This window comes from Lutra lutra, chromosome X (assembly GCF_902655055.1).
Source record: "Lutra lutra chromosome X, mLutLut1.2, whole genome shotgun sequence".
Classification (NCBI taxonomy): Eukaryota; Metazoa; Chordata; class Mammalia; order Carnivora; family Mustelidae; genus Lutra; species Lutra lutra.
The window spans coordinates 43230336-43244115 of NC_062296.1; the positions used below are offsets into that span (position 1 = coordinate 43230336).

At 43.3% G+C, this 13780-nt stretch overlaps 1 protein-coding gene across 1 annotated transcript; it reads right to left on the bottom strand.

Moving 5' to 3' along the window:
* Positions 1 to 5325: 5325 nt before the first annotated feature.
* LOC125091465 (protein ARMCX6-like) lies at positions 5326 to 6457 on the bottom strand. Its single transcript, XM_047715109.1, has 2 exons — positions 6401 to 6457; positions 5326 to 6049 (listed from the first exon to the last, which is right to left on the bottom strand). The coding sequence occupies exons 1-2, from the start codon at positions 6455 to 6457 to the stop codon at positions 5510 to 5512; spliced, it is 597 nt and encodes a 198-aa protein (XP_047571065.1). The 3' UTR covers positions 5326 to 5509.
* Positions 6458 to 13780: the final 7323 nt, after the last annotated feature.

Genomic DNA, 13780 nt, shown 5'->3' on the forward strand with positions numbered 1-13780 from the left:
AGATGACTTTCCCCCTACTCTCAAAAGATTTTAGGGTCTCCTTTTAATCTTTATTGTTCTGAAATTATTTGAGGATGTGTCTAGGTGAGGACCTTTTTTTCAAAGATTTTATTTATTTAGGAAAAAGAGAGCATGAACAGAGGAGGAACAGAGGGAGAAGGAGAAGCAGACTCCCAGCTGAGTAGGGAGCCTGACACAGGGCTTCAAGGTGACTTGATCCAAGGACCCTGAGATCATGACCTGAGCTGGAGGAAGATGCTTAAGAATGAGCCACCCAGGCACCTCTGTGAAGGTCTTTTTTTATTGGTTGTATTGCACAAACAATTCATTTTTCTTTGTATTTAAAAAAAGAAATATACAGAGAAAAATGAGATTTATATGTATATATCATCCGTAATTAACAAACATTAATACTTTTTCTTTTATTTGTTTAATATCTTTGTATTAACAGATCAAATTAAGCTACATACACTATTAGAGTCACACTTTCTTCCATCCCTTCCCAGAAGTAATTGATATTGTAAAATTGATGTGCATCTTTCAGTACCCATTTTGAATTATTCTGGAAATTTATCTATACAAAATAATACATAGCATTGTTTCATATGCTTAAAATTATATAAATGACATTATCCATATCTTTCTACAAATTGCTTATTTCACACAACATTAGGTTTCTGAGAACTGTCTAGACTGATATATAAAAATCAAACTCGCTCATTTTTACTGCTTTATACTTCTATTATATAAATATATGACAGATTACTTACTCAAAAACCTACACAGCAAACACCAACCTTACTACTGAAACATCAACCATTAAAATGGCAAACAAGACAAGTATGTACTGTATCATCCATACTATTGTTCCAGAGGTCTTTGACACTGCAATGAGATAAGAAAAAGAAATGAGGTATAAAATATTGAACAGGAAGAGATAAACCTGTCAAAATTTGTAAACTATGTATATCTACTTAAAATCCAGAAAGAAAAAAGAAACAAAATAATAAAATTAATAAGAGTTCACAAAAATGACATTAGGATGATGATGCTCCATCAAGAACTTTTATATAAATCAACAACAATTGTTTCTTATTAAATTTTTTTAGAATGAAAAAATATATATGTAAAGAATTCAAAAGGTACAAAAAACAGAAAAAAAATGAATCTCTTACTTTTTACCATGCAAGCTCAATATATCTGTCAACAGGTAGAAACTGTTATGCCATTCTTTGTGCATCATTACAAAGATAATTTATATTTTCTTAGAAAATATAAAATCACATATATGATGCAACAACATAATATTTATGAAAATACACACAACACTCTATTCTACTGGCTTTTCGTTCACACAAACCAAGTAATTTTGGAAAGGTAAGAAACCGGTCTCCACTTTCCCATGTTGCTAAAGTCAGCCAGGGGACAGGGTTCCTACGTCTCCTGTGGGCCAGAATGTGTCCCAAGAAGGAACCTGGGGCAGAGGTCTGCTCACAAGCACCCACACTCACCTCCCTGCTAACACACACAGCACCTACCATCAGGGCCCCCGGTGAGCTGAGGGTCCCCAAGTCAGTTAGAGGTTCCTGGGAGAAAGGTGTGCCTCAGGGGAGACTCACACCAGGGAGCCACAGAGGGGATGCTCAGCTGGGCTGGGTGCACGAGGGTCCCAGATGTGCCACACGGCAGGCAGTGTGAGCCCGAGTGATCAATGGTGCTGGGTTAACCTGTTATCCACGGGCGGGGCGGGGCGGGGCGGGGGGGGGGGAGTAAAATTTGGGTCACCCCTCCCAGCTTGCACAGACGTAAATTCCAAGTTGATCTGTGAGACAACCCTTTCAGTGGAAGAGTGTGAAGGAATTCGGAAACCACACAGGAGACTCTGTCTGTAATCAGGGCATGAGGGAGGACATCCCAGGCCACACACAAAAACAAGAGGCAGTAAGGGGAAAGGAGCCTGGCCTCAGGGTGCCCCCGAGGCCATGAGCAAAGAGAGGAGGAGGGAAGTGACAGGATGTGAGGTGAGGCCCGCAGCATGTGTGGCACACGAGGGACTGGCTCATCCTCGGTGGGACGGTGCCGGACTGCAGTGAGGCACTCGCCTGCATCCTAGACCAGCTGCACTGGGGGCAGAAGGGAGCCTGGGGCCAGCCCTGGCCACAGTTGTCCAGCTGTCCACTGAACGGTGCTGTGGCAGCTTAAAGATTGGCCTGGTGAGGGCTGTGCCGCTCTGTGGGGTGGGCACATCAAAGTGAGGGGCTGGTGGGGGGAACTGCGGTGAGACTGGAGCTAGCTAGGGTCCCGGTGAGGAGGCAGAGTCTGAGACTGGCTGTATGGGCTGGGAAGCAGGAAGTCTGCAACTTCCTGCGTGTGCTCTTCACGGGGGCAGGGGGGCGCTGGGAGGTCAAATCCCAAGACCTCTAGGAGGAGTAGCAAGACTGGGAGGGCACTGGGAGTCAGTGTGCAGCCAGTACGTGCAGGCACCTGATGTAGACGTCACCGGGAGATGCCTGAGAAGCAAGACCAGGCCTTTGGTGGAGCTGGAAGGCAGTCTGTGGGGATGGGCCCCCCAGATTTTCCCAAGAGGCGGGCCAGGCCGGGGCGGGCCCCATCAAGGCAGGGCCCTTCCCCGACACAGTGTGCCAAGCTGCAGCTTTGATGCCCTTGTCAAATGTTTACCATGGGGAAGCCCGGAAAGAATCTGTTCCTCGTAGCAGGCAGGTGGGCAAGTTGGCAGGCAGGGGCAGGCAGGCATGGGGCTGGTGGTCCCATGCCGTTCCATTCGGCATTACGTGTGGGGGGTGTACCATGGTCTTCCTGCTGCTGACAGCCTCCAAATGTCTTCATCGGGCCCTGACTGGCAGGCATGCCCCCGAACCCCCTCCACTGCCCCTGGGGCTCCTGCCTGGCACAGCAACCATCCAAGGGATAAAGGGCAGACCAGGGGCCCGAGCTCCCAGGTGCAGGGGGAAGGCTTTGGGAAGGGCAGGACCAGCAGATGCACAGGAGGCTCTTGCCTCGAGCCAGGACCACAGCCTGGAGACCCTTGGAGGCCAACAGTCTTCCCTGTGACAGATAGTCGCTCAGGAGATGAGCAGACAGTCTCCAAGGCCCTCCCTGTGGTAGAAGTCAGCAGTGGCCTGAAAGGGCCAAGGGCCTGCCTTGGAGATGGGGGACAACTGCCTGTGGCAGCACTGGAATGGGGATTTGGCAGAGCGCAGAGTGGGGAGGCGCCTGTTAATTTGGGATCCCAAGCCGGGAGGAAGGAGAAGACCTGCCTCTGTGTTGAGATTCAAGAGGCAGAGCACAAACAGGTGTGTCGCTGAAGACAGCATTGGCCCAGCAGGCTCCGCTTGGAGTGTCCAAGGCACTCCTACTTGGGAAACGTTGCCCAGTCCACCGGAGGCTGGCTTGGGAGAAAGGGCTGGTTGCATTAGCAACTCATAGGAAACAGGACAGCCAGCAGAGGAAGCCTGGGGAGGGGTGGCAAGCTGTGTGTGTGTGTGTGTGTGTGTGTGTGTGTGTGTGTGTGTGTGTGAGAGAGAGAGAGAGAGAGAGAGAGAGAGAGAGCGCCCTGATGGGGGTGTGTTGTCACAGCAACCACAAGTCACGTTCTGGCCATCCAAGGTGCCAGTGCCTGGGGAGAGGTGGTGTCCCCGTTGCAGGTTGGAAGATTGCCCAGAGACGGTCCTGGGACCTGGCAGGCCCCCATACCTTCTAGTCAGCCCAGAGATGGTAGGGGGTTGGCGGGGGGGGGGGGGGTCGGTTAAAAGCTGAGGGGTTGTAATCTACCTGCCAGCCAAACTCCGGGAGAAGGGAGGACCGATACAACTATGGTCTCTGTGGAGGAGAGCATCAGAAGGCAGAGCAGGCACAGAGTGGCCCAGAGCCGCATCCCAGAGAGGCCAGGAGAGGGCACCAGGCACAGAGGCAGCGCTGCCCAAGGGAAGTTTCTTGTTGCCTGTGTTGTGGGCCAGGGCTCAGGGAAAGAGGACCACTGCTTGACACGTCAAAGACACTCAGGGAAGCTGGCTTTGGTGATGCAGGGGCCCAGGGTTGCTGGGAGAGGTCTGGCAGTGTTGGGAGGGGTGGCAGCAGGAGGCGTCCAGATCCACAGAATGGGTCCATGCACAGGGCTGGGTTCCTCCTTTCCTGCAAGGGGTGCCAGGAGCTTGGATGCGGGTGACGGAGAAGGCCATAGCCCTGCCAGGCCCCCTCAGCATCTGCCCCACCACCCAGTTGGGGAGTTCGTGGAGGGCTCCACCGGCCCCTTTTTGGATGTCATCAAAGGGACAGAGGAGAGGGCAGCAAAGAGGTTCCCTCGATGGAAGAGGGGGCCGACCCTTCTCCCTCTGCCAGGAATTCGGACTTGGGCTCCCAAGGAAGGGAGTGGGCCTGGAAGTAGGTCTAACAGCTGCTTTGCAGGGGAGGGAGAAGGACGCCAAGTGGGCACGCAGCGAGCGGCAACCATCGCTGCCAGTCTTGTGCGTTAAATGCAGGGGGATGGGTTGCCAACTGGTCCCCAAGGGTGTGTAGACAGACCCCAAGGATACTGACCCTCCTGCCCAGGCTGGCAGTCAAGGAGAGACACCTTCATGGAGGGATTTCTCTGCTCCAGGTGCCAGGCACAATGCCGCCGGCTTCACAGGTGTTGTGCCCTGCGTCCTCCACGAGCCCCACCTCTGCCCCCTGGCTTCCGCCCCTGGCCCCCAGCCCCTTCTCCTGAGCACTCCAGCCCACCTCTACCCCTGCCCCCTATGAGCACCTGGTAAGAGTGCCCCTGTCAGGGAGCGAAGGCCCCAGGTGGTTCGCCTTGGTCACCTACTTTTGTCTTCCTCTGCGTGTAGACTGTCAACTCAAGGACAAGTTCCACGTCCCGTTTTTGCCAATCAAAGCACACAACTTTATTGATGATGCATACAAATGTAGGCTTGGGTGGAGGAGGTCAAGTCAGTAGAGCACAGAGGAGGGGAGTGTCCTTTGTGGATGACTAGGTTCACCATCCATCAGCTCGCAGCGAAGAAGGAGTCAGTGGGAAGAATTCAACCTAAGAGGCAACAGATGCGTTTGCAGCTCGAGCCCCGACACGCGCCTGGTCTCCTCAAAAACAGTCCGGCTGACACAGGGAGACCACCGGAGGCAAGACCTCCCCGGCCATGCTCTCATAGGATGTTCTGTAGGCACAGCTGGCTGCTGAAAAGATCCCTTTACAGCAGGAGGAAGGCCGCAAGGGAGTAACTGACAATGCACTTTGCCTGCAGACTGCAAAACCAAGAAGTTACTCAGAGCTCCCGGGGGGGGGGGGGGGGGGGGGGGCGGGGGGAAACCCCTGCCTGGCCCAGAAGAGCGTGGTCCTCGGTGGAGCAAGTGTAACTTTCACCCCGTGATGTGGTGGCTAAGGCTGGGTCTTCAACAGCACCCACTGCAGATTCTTTGAATGAGAACACAGGTGGGTGTTCTCCAGCAGGGTTTTGGGTGGATTCGGTTCCGTTCCGCTCCAGATGGCCCTCTACGAGGCCAGGGTGTCAGGGAGCACCTGTGTGTTTCCGTTCCTGATCAAGAGGGACATGAATGAGAGCGGCGCTTGGGCACCCAGCGATTCCCCTGCCAAGACCGGCTTTCCAGACAAACCCATCGACAGTTTCAAAGCCTGAACCTCAGCACATCCCCTCCCCTCCGATAGCAAAGGGAACTTCAAGTCTGAATCGGACTTGGCAAGCATGTTATTAATAATTGTCATGCTTATTAACAAATCTAATCCAGCCTGCTGCAGAAATGAGTTGCAGCAACATGACACAGTCTCCTGACACACTTCACTGATGGACATCTTAATCTGGCCCTGGTTTTCAACTCCTGCATTCAAGTTATCCAGAGTACAGAAAGCCTTCTCCTTAATAGGGTCGGGAGTGGGGATCGTGTTTCCAACAATGGAGAGGCTGGCCAAATGACTATTGATATCGTGGCTAAATGAAAAACCAGCATCCTTGGGCTGAGCAAACCACATTCTTCCCTGAATGAAAGGACACTTAGAGAGGTCAAGTACACACCTCTAAGTTGTCCTACCCTACGCATCACAAAAAATATGATAATTTTAATTGGCGAATGGGTGATTCTCTTTTATTATTAGGACACTGTCTTCTATGGGAGTCCCTGTGTTCTTGCTGTCCATGGTTCATTGAGCCTCATACTCTGGACTTTGCTTTTCCTAGATCTTTGTTTTTGTTTTTGTTTATAGATCTCTGATTAAAGCTCAGAACGCTCAACTGTCCTCACCTTGTCTGAAGCTTAATGTGGTTGCAATCTCTTCTGATTAGTGTGGGTAAACACTGTAGTAAATTCTACCTCTGACCTCCTGACCTGTTTTCACTAAATCACCTATTTGAGTACATCCTACACTTACGCAATGCACAGAAGGTTCACCCTCTTCTAAAAACTCTTTGTGGTGATTGCTGGACATTCTTTTCCTCAACACAATTGTACTACCATAAAACATGGGACTGAGTGCAATGCAAATACATATATATTTTATCTGAGTATCCTCAATTAGACATGTCAACGCTCAGAACACAAGGGAATCAAGATCTTTCTTTCTTCACTGAAGGTCTCAATTTTCAAATGTTTCTTCTCTGGCTTTTACCTCATTTACACTCATTCCCCTGTTTCCTCAGAGATACAACATTTGACTTTTCCAACACCAAAGAAAGAAGAAAGGAGACCAAAGGCTGGAAGAGGAAGAGTCTGAGTTGCCTTTGGACCCTGTTTTCTGACTCTGACATCTCTATCCCTACCTTTACCTCCCGGATATCATACTGCGTAGAGCAATTTTCTGCCTTCTTTGCCTAAATTTATGTCTACAGGTAGGCAAGAGAGAATGGTGATTGGTAGATGTACTGGCACATAAATACCCTCTCTGCAGAGTGAGAAATCTAGCTTCCAAATGTCTCCCATACAGGTCTCAGACACCCCCTCCACCCTATGCTCCAAATACTTTCATCACCACCCCCTACTACCATCAAATGCTTACTTTTTCCATTTCTTTGTCCTTCAGCCACTCTCTTCACCTCACTTTCTTCCCTCAAATGCCCACCTACCCTTCATTTCTGCCCCACTAATATTGTTGCTGCTTCCCCAGAGCCAAAGGGATTGGGATTAAGTATTGCTTTCTTTCCTTCTTTTTTGAAGACGGACAGGATCGGAGTGGACAAATGGGCGCTGATTGCAAGTTTGCTTCTACCACCCCCCTGTGGCCAGTTTAGGCCCCACATTTCCTTGAAGAAACCAGTTTCGACTAAATATCCCATAATACTTTTTCTCTTTCTTTCCCTTGAGTTGTGCCGCCCCCTACAGACAAGCAAGGAAACCAAAAGATAGTGGTTGGTGGAGATTTAGGTCTGGGCGGTAAACCACAATTCTTGTCTTTCACTGATTCAGGACTCTGTCAAATGATTCTCACCTTTCACTCCTGTACCCTAGCATCAATTCTTCCTCTGACCCCATTCATCATTTAGAGAACTAAAATGAGCTGGTGGGTAGTCTGGAGGTGTAGGGAAATCTGACTCTACCCCTTCAGATCTCTGCCCCCAGCCGTACCCTGACCCCAAGTCTCCCCAGGTAATGCTCACTCTCACACCAATCTGTACCCAACCAGAGTTTTTTTCCTTCTTCACTCAGCTACAAACACATCTTTCTAAGTTCAACAGGAAGCTGATGGAAGACCAAAAAGATCATCTTTTCACAATTCTTAGTCACCTGAGATACACATCACCAATGAGCCATGGTCTCCAAATTCCCCTTCCACCACCAGTGATTCAGGAGTTTGCCCACTTCTCTGCCTTGCCCTAGCACACCAGACCCGTCACCCATTTTTTTATTTGCCACTCTTAAAGCCAAAAGAAAATTCATTTCCATTTTGTCTTTCTCTAATTTCCAGGAAAGGAATGCTTCTCGTGCTTCTCATGGAGCATCTATTTCTCTTTATACGTTTATTTTCTTCTAGAATACAGGGAGCAATAGCCCATATCTTCACTTCCCCTCTGTTCAGCCACTAATATCCATTGGACCCAGGAGAAAGCAGATTTCATGAAATAAGGCATGAAAGGGAAACTTAAAGTATTTATTTATTTTCTCTGCTCCTGTGTCTTGGAAATACTAGATTTTAAAAAATTTGTACATGATTTTATATGTTTAGGGAGTTTTCTGCAGTGTCTTTTACTAAAATGTCACCACAGGTTATTTCTGAGGATAAGCTTTAATACAAAACACATTCTAGCTGCAGTGCTAACTGTTAAGGTCGATGGGACACTGAGATGAACAAATCTGTCTCTTGGGCAAGATCAAATGGCTTTCCAGACAGGCCTACACAAGGCAGGATTTATCTTGCTTAGTTTGCTGTACTCTAGGCTCCACATCTTAATTTTGTCTTCAGTCCAAAAATATGACAACTGATGACCTTACACACAATAGAAATGCATGCATATGTTCACCAATAGACACATATAAGGATGTCTATAGTAGCATTATTCATAATAGCCCCAAACTGGAAACATTCCACATATCCATCAACAGTAGAATGGATAAATAAAATATAATATATTCACAAATGGAGTTTATATTCATAAATGGCAATGCATATCATACACACAATAATATGGATTAACCTCACAGACTATGTTAGCAAAAAAAAAGATACAAAAGAATATATACTATGTGATTGTATTTACATAAAGTTTAAAGAACACACACAAAATTAATTTATGGTGTTAGAAATCTGAATAGTGGTTATCCTTGGGATGCGTTATTGACTAGATAAGGGAATGGAGGAACCTTCCACTACACTGTTAATGTTTTGTTTCTTGCTCGTTTTATGAAAATGTATTGAGATGAACACTTAGGATTTGTATACTTTGTTATATCTATGGTATACTTGAATAAAAGTTTACCAAAAGGCCTCACTGGTGAATTACAAAGATGGGAGATGAGTGAATGAAAACAATCTTTCTGCTAATCTGGGTAAACAGAACCAAACATACTTTTTTACTTCCCTGAGGGCACTAGAGCACTAACAAGATAGTTAAGACTAACTGGTTCAAAATAGGATTGGGGGAAGTTGAGCTTAATGTTAGGGCCACTCTTACCAATGGAGCATATATGGTTATTGAGGGGACTTTTGAGAGGCTATGCAGAATTTTGGACAGACTCTGGAGGCTAGGGAGACAGATAATGTAATCAAAATATTGCCAAGAGGTATACCTGATGAAGCCCAATGTCTTTCAGATTGTGATGCTGAAAAAGCTACACCTCAAAATCAGAATAATAAGGGGTAGACAGACTGTCACAAGGATAACAGTTTACCTTTTAATAATCTCAGTCACTGAAAAGTAGAATAAGGTAATCCCAGAGTGCTAATCCTCCTAGATGCTTAGTAGCACAAATATAAATTTTCTTTGGAGGGAAATTATGTCATCCTCAAATAATTCCTGAAGTTTTATAAAATACAATATCTGACACACAACAGAAAACAATCAAGTGCACAAGAAGACAAGACAAAATTAACAGAAATCACCAGAAATGATAGACAATAGAGAAAGAATCATTGGGGCCTTGGATATTAGAATTATCAGACATAGATTTTAAATAAATATGTTTACTATATTTGAGGAGATAGAGACAATATAGAGGATTTCTGCAGATAAATGGAAGCTATAAAAACTATAAAACAGAAATTCTAGAAATGAAAAATTAAAAAATCTTATTTAAGAACTGAATAGATGAGGGGGGCTCCTGCATGGCTCAGGCAGTTAAGCATCCTACTCTTGATCTCAGCTCAGGTCATAATCTCAGGGTCATGAGTTCAAGCACCACATTGGGCTCCATGTTCAACTGGGAAAAAAATGAAATAGATGGATTGAACAGCAGAGTATATATAGATGAAGAGAAAATTATTGAACTGGAAAGTAGGTTGAAAGAAATGATCTAGAATAAATCCTAGAGTCAAAAGAGAAATTAGGAATGGATAAGAGATAGAGAATAGAAAGAGTAGGTTCAACATATGTGTATTTGAAATCTAAGAAGAGAGGGAAAAAGAAATTTAGGAAGAGAGGAGAGAATGAATAAGACATAAGTAATATCAGAAGAAATAATGGTTGAGAATTTTCTGAACTTTGCAAAACATGAAGCCACATATAAGAAGTTCTTCAAATCTGAAGCAAGATAAATTTTAGAAAATCACACCTATTCATATTATAGTAAAACTATTGAAGACCAAAGATAAGGAAAATATCTTAAAGTACTCAGCGATTGCACTACTAGGTATTTACCCCCAAAATACAGATGTAGCTAAAAGAAGAGGTACATGCATCCCAATGTTCATAGCAGCAATGTCCACAATAACCAAACTGTGGAAGGAACCAAGATGTCCTTCAACAGATGAATGGATAAAGAAGATGTGATTCATATATACAATGGAATATTACTCAGCCATTAGAAAGGATGAATACCCACCATTTGCACTGACATGGATGGAACTGGAGAGAATTACGCTAAGTGAAATAAGTCAGTCAGAGAAAGACAATTATCATATGGTTTCACTCATATGTCAAACATAAGGAATAGCACAGAGGACCATAGGGGAAAGGAGGGAAATCAGAAGGGAGAGAAATTGAAGAGGAAGACAAACATGAGAGACTCTGGATTCCAAGAAACAAACTGAGGGTTACAGAAGGGAGGGGGCTTGAGGATGGGGTAACCGGGTGATGGGTATTAAGGAGGGCTCATAATGTGATGAGCACTTGGTGTTATATGTAACTAATGAATTGTTGAACACTACATCAAAAACTTATGATGTACTACATGTTGGCTAACTGAACATAGTAAAAATAAAGTAGCTATAAATAAAAACCTTAGATTACCTTCAAAGCAGCAACAATTACACTGATAGCTAACTTTTCAACAGGAAAAATAAAGCCAGACAATGGAAGAATATTATTAAAGTGCTGAAAGGAAATTAATGCTAATTTAAATTTATATTCCCATAGACAATATCTTTTACCTGTATCAGTGAAAGAAAGGCATTATCAGATATATATATATATATATATATATATATATATATATATATATATCAGTAGCTAATTCATACTAGAAGAAATACTAAAAGTTGTTCTTCAGGCATAATGAAAACTTATCTTCCTACAAAGCAGGAAGAAAAGAAGCACAAAGGAAAGTGTAAATATGTGAATCTTGACTATATGAAACAATTGCAAGAATTCTTAAAATCTTGAAATGTAAAGAGAATTAGGTTGGAATACGTAGAAAGTTGGAATGCATGACAACAATGGCATATAAATTGAGATAAGAGTAAGTGGAGTTAACATTTTAAATTCTGTGAGTTGTCTGGGAAAAAGGTGAAAGGGCCAATTCATAGTAAACTTAAGAAAATCAAGAATGTATTCTGTAATATATAGGGTAATTACTAAATAATAGTAATTGCAACTATCAAGTTAATAGAGGAAAAGGGAATAATTTAAAAATTCCAAAATTCCAAAAGACGATAAGAAAGAAATTGGGACATAGAGTAGGCAAGTCAAATAGAAATCACTTAATAAGAAATTAAACCCTAAATGTATCAGAAATTACACTAAATAAAAACAGACTAAATGCTTCCATTCAAACAAAAATTGTGCAATACTGGATTAAAAATAATAAAACCCAGCTAGATGCTGTTCATGAAAGATACATCTGAAAACTTTAACATACAAAGGGACACCTAGGTGGCTCAGTTGATTAAGCGGCTGACTTTGGCATGATCCCCGGGTCCTGGGATTGAATCCCATATCAGACTCCTTGCTCAGCAGGGAGCCTGCTTCTCCCTCTGCCTGCTGATCCCCACTTATGTTTCCTCTTTCTCTCTCACAAATAAGTAAATAAAATCTTTGGGAAAAAAAAAACCTTTAACATACAGAAAGTTTGAAAGTGTAAAAATGCAAAATATATACTGTGAAAACACTAACTAAAAGTAACTAAAAGTAGGCAACTAAAAATGGGCTTTACAACAAAAAGCATTACTACAGATAAAAGGGATACTTTGTGAGGAAAAACTGTGTAATTCACCAGAAAGATGTAACAATTCCAAATCTGTGTACCTCTAATAACATAGCTTCAAAGTACACACAACAGAAATGGACAGAACTACAAAAAATAATAGAGTAGGAAGTTATAACATATCTCTCTCCATAGTTGACAGAATAAGCAAATAAAAACAGCAGAGATATAAAAAATTTGAGCATGATTAGCAAACTTGACCTAATTAGTTCAAACTTTGGTTGGTATAAAACTATATTCAACAACTATAAAAGATACATTATTTTTAAAAACATATGGAACGTTATAAAAATTGAACATATCCTGGGCCATACATCAAGTTTTAACATTTCAAAAAGATAAAAATCATATAGAGTATGTTCTCTAACCATGGGGCAGTTAACTAGAAATCAATAATAAAAATGCAACTAAAAGTCCACATATTTTTGAAGATTAGGAAATACATTTCTAAATAACCCATGGGTCAAAGAAGAACTTAAAATTACAACTAGAAAACATTTTGCATGGGATGGTAATGAAAATATTGTGCTTGAAGCTGTGAAAGATACTCTGCTCCTGGCTATAGTAGCCCTACTAATGGAAGACTAATCTTCCCACTTAGGACAAGAAAAGCTGAAAAATATTCATGGTATTTAAACAGATTAAATTATTGAAAGACGTGAAAGAGCTTCCAAAGCATCCAGGATTGATACCTTTCCAGGTATTAAAAACCTGGAAAGAAGGGAAACTTAATGAGACAAAACTGACATTTTACACCTATTTTCCCTTTGAGGCATTGACCAGTTCATTATTGACATAGGTGAAGAGACTGAAAAGAAGCTGTGAAGAGGCAGAAACCTGAATAGAGCTTGCAGCAGTTACACAGAGCTAAATCTAGATTCAAAATCTGGAACTCAGAGCCAAGTAGACAGCCAGGGTTTAATAAATTAATCTCCTGGAGACAAGGAAATTACAAAGAAATGAAATGGGCAGTCTAAGTTAATTTTCTTCTTGATACATTCATTATACATTCTTGATACATTCTTAATAGGTGTAGAGCTAGAAGCAAAGAAACAAAGCAGAAATAGGCAATTAAGAGGCTGGGAAGAGAAAAAGAGTTATTGACTTCGTCAAAGTACAGTGAACATTTAAAAATTAGAGTTTGGGGGGCGCCTGTGTGGCTCAGTGGGTTGAGCCGCTGCCTTCGGCTCAGGTCATGATCTCAGGGTCCTGGGATGGAGACCCGCATAGGGCTTTCTGCTCAGCAGGGAGCCTGCTTCCCTCTCTCTCTCTGCCTGCCTCTCTGTCTACTTGTGATCTCTCTCTGTCAAATAAATAAATAAAATCTTTTAAAAACATTGGAGTTTGGGGATTTCCAAAGTTAGAGGAACTGATAAATACCCCAGGCAGTCAGTTAGTAACCCTGAAGGATTATCCCCTAGAAGTAAGGGTGAACTGGAAATAGAATAGGTCTGACAAAAATTGAAATCAAACCTCAAAATAGTCCAATACTTGATTTGCTTAAGCTAATTTACTCCTAAACTGCTTTTATAAAATGAAAGAAAATCCTCTACAAATTAAGGAAATGACATCTCAATTTTCTAGAGTTTTTCTCTCATAATGTTCAACACTGGAACAAAAGCGCACTGAGAGACATGACAGATGGAAATTATTTTTAAAAGGAGAAAAAGAAAACAAGAGA

Excerpts from the sequence above, each read along its gene's own strand:
- LOC125091465 (XM_047715109.1), bottom strand. The coding sequence starts at position 6,457 with ATGTCCAGCAATCACCACAAAGAGTTTTTAGAAGAGGGTGAACCTTCT. Across the intron at positions 6,050-6,400 it reads GTGAACCTTCTGTGCATTGC|AGGTGTGTACTTGACCTCTC; the intron begins GTAAGTGTAGGA and ends AGGACAACTTAG.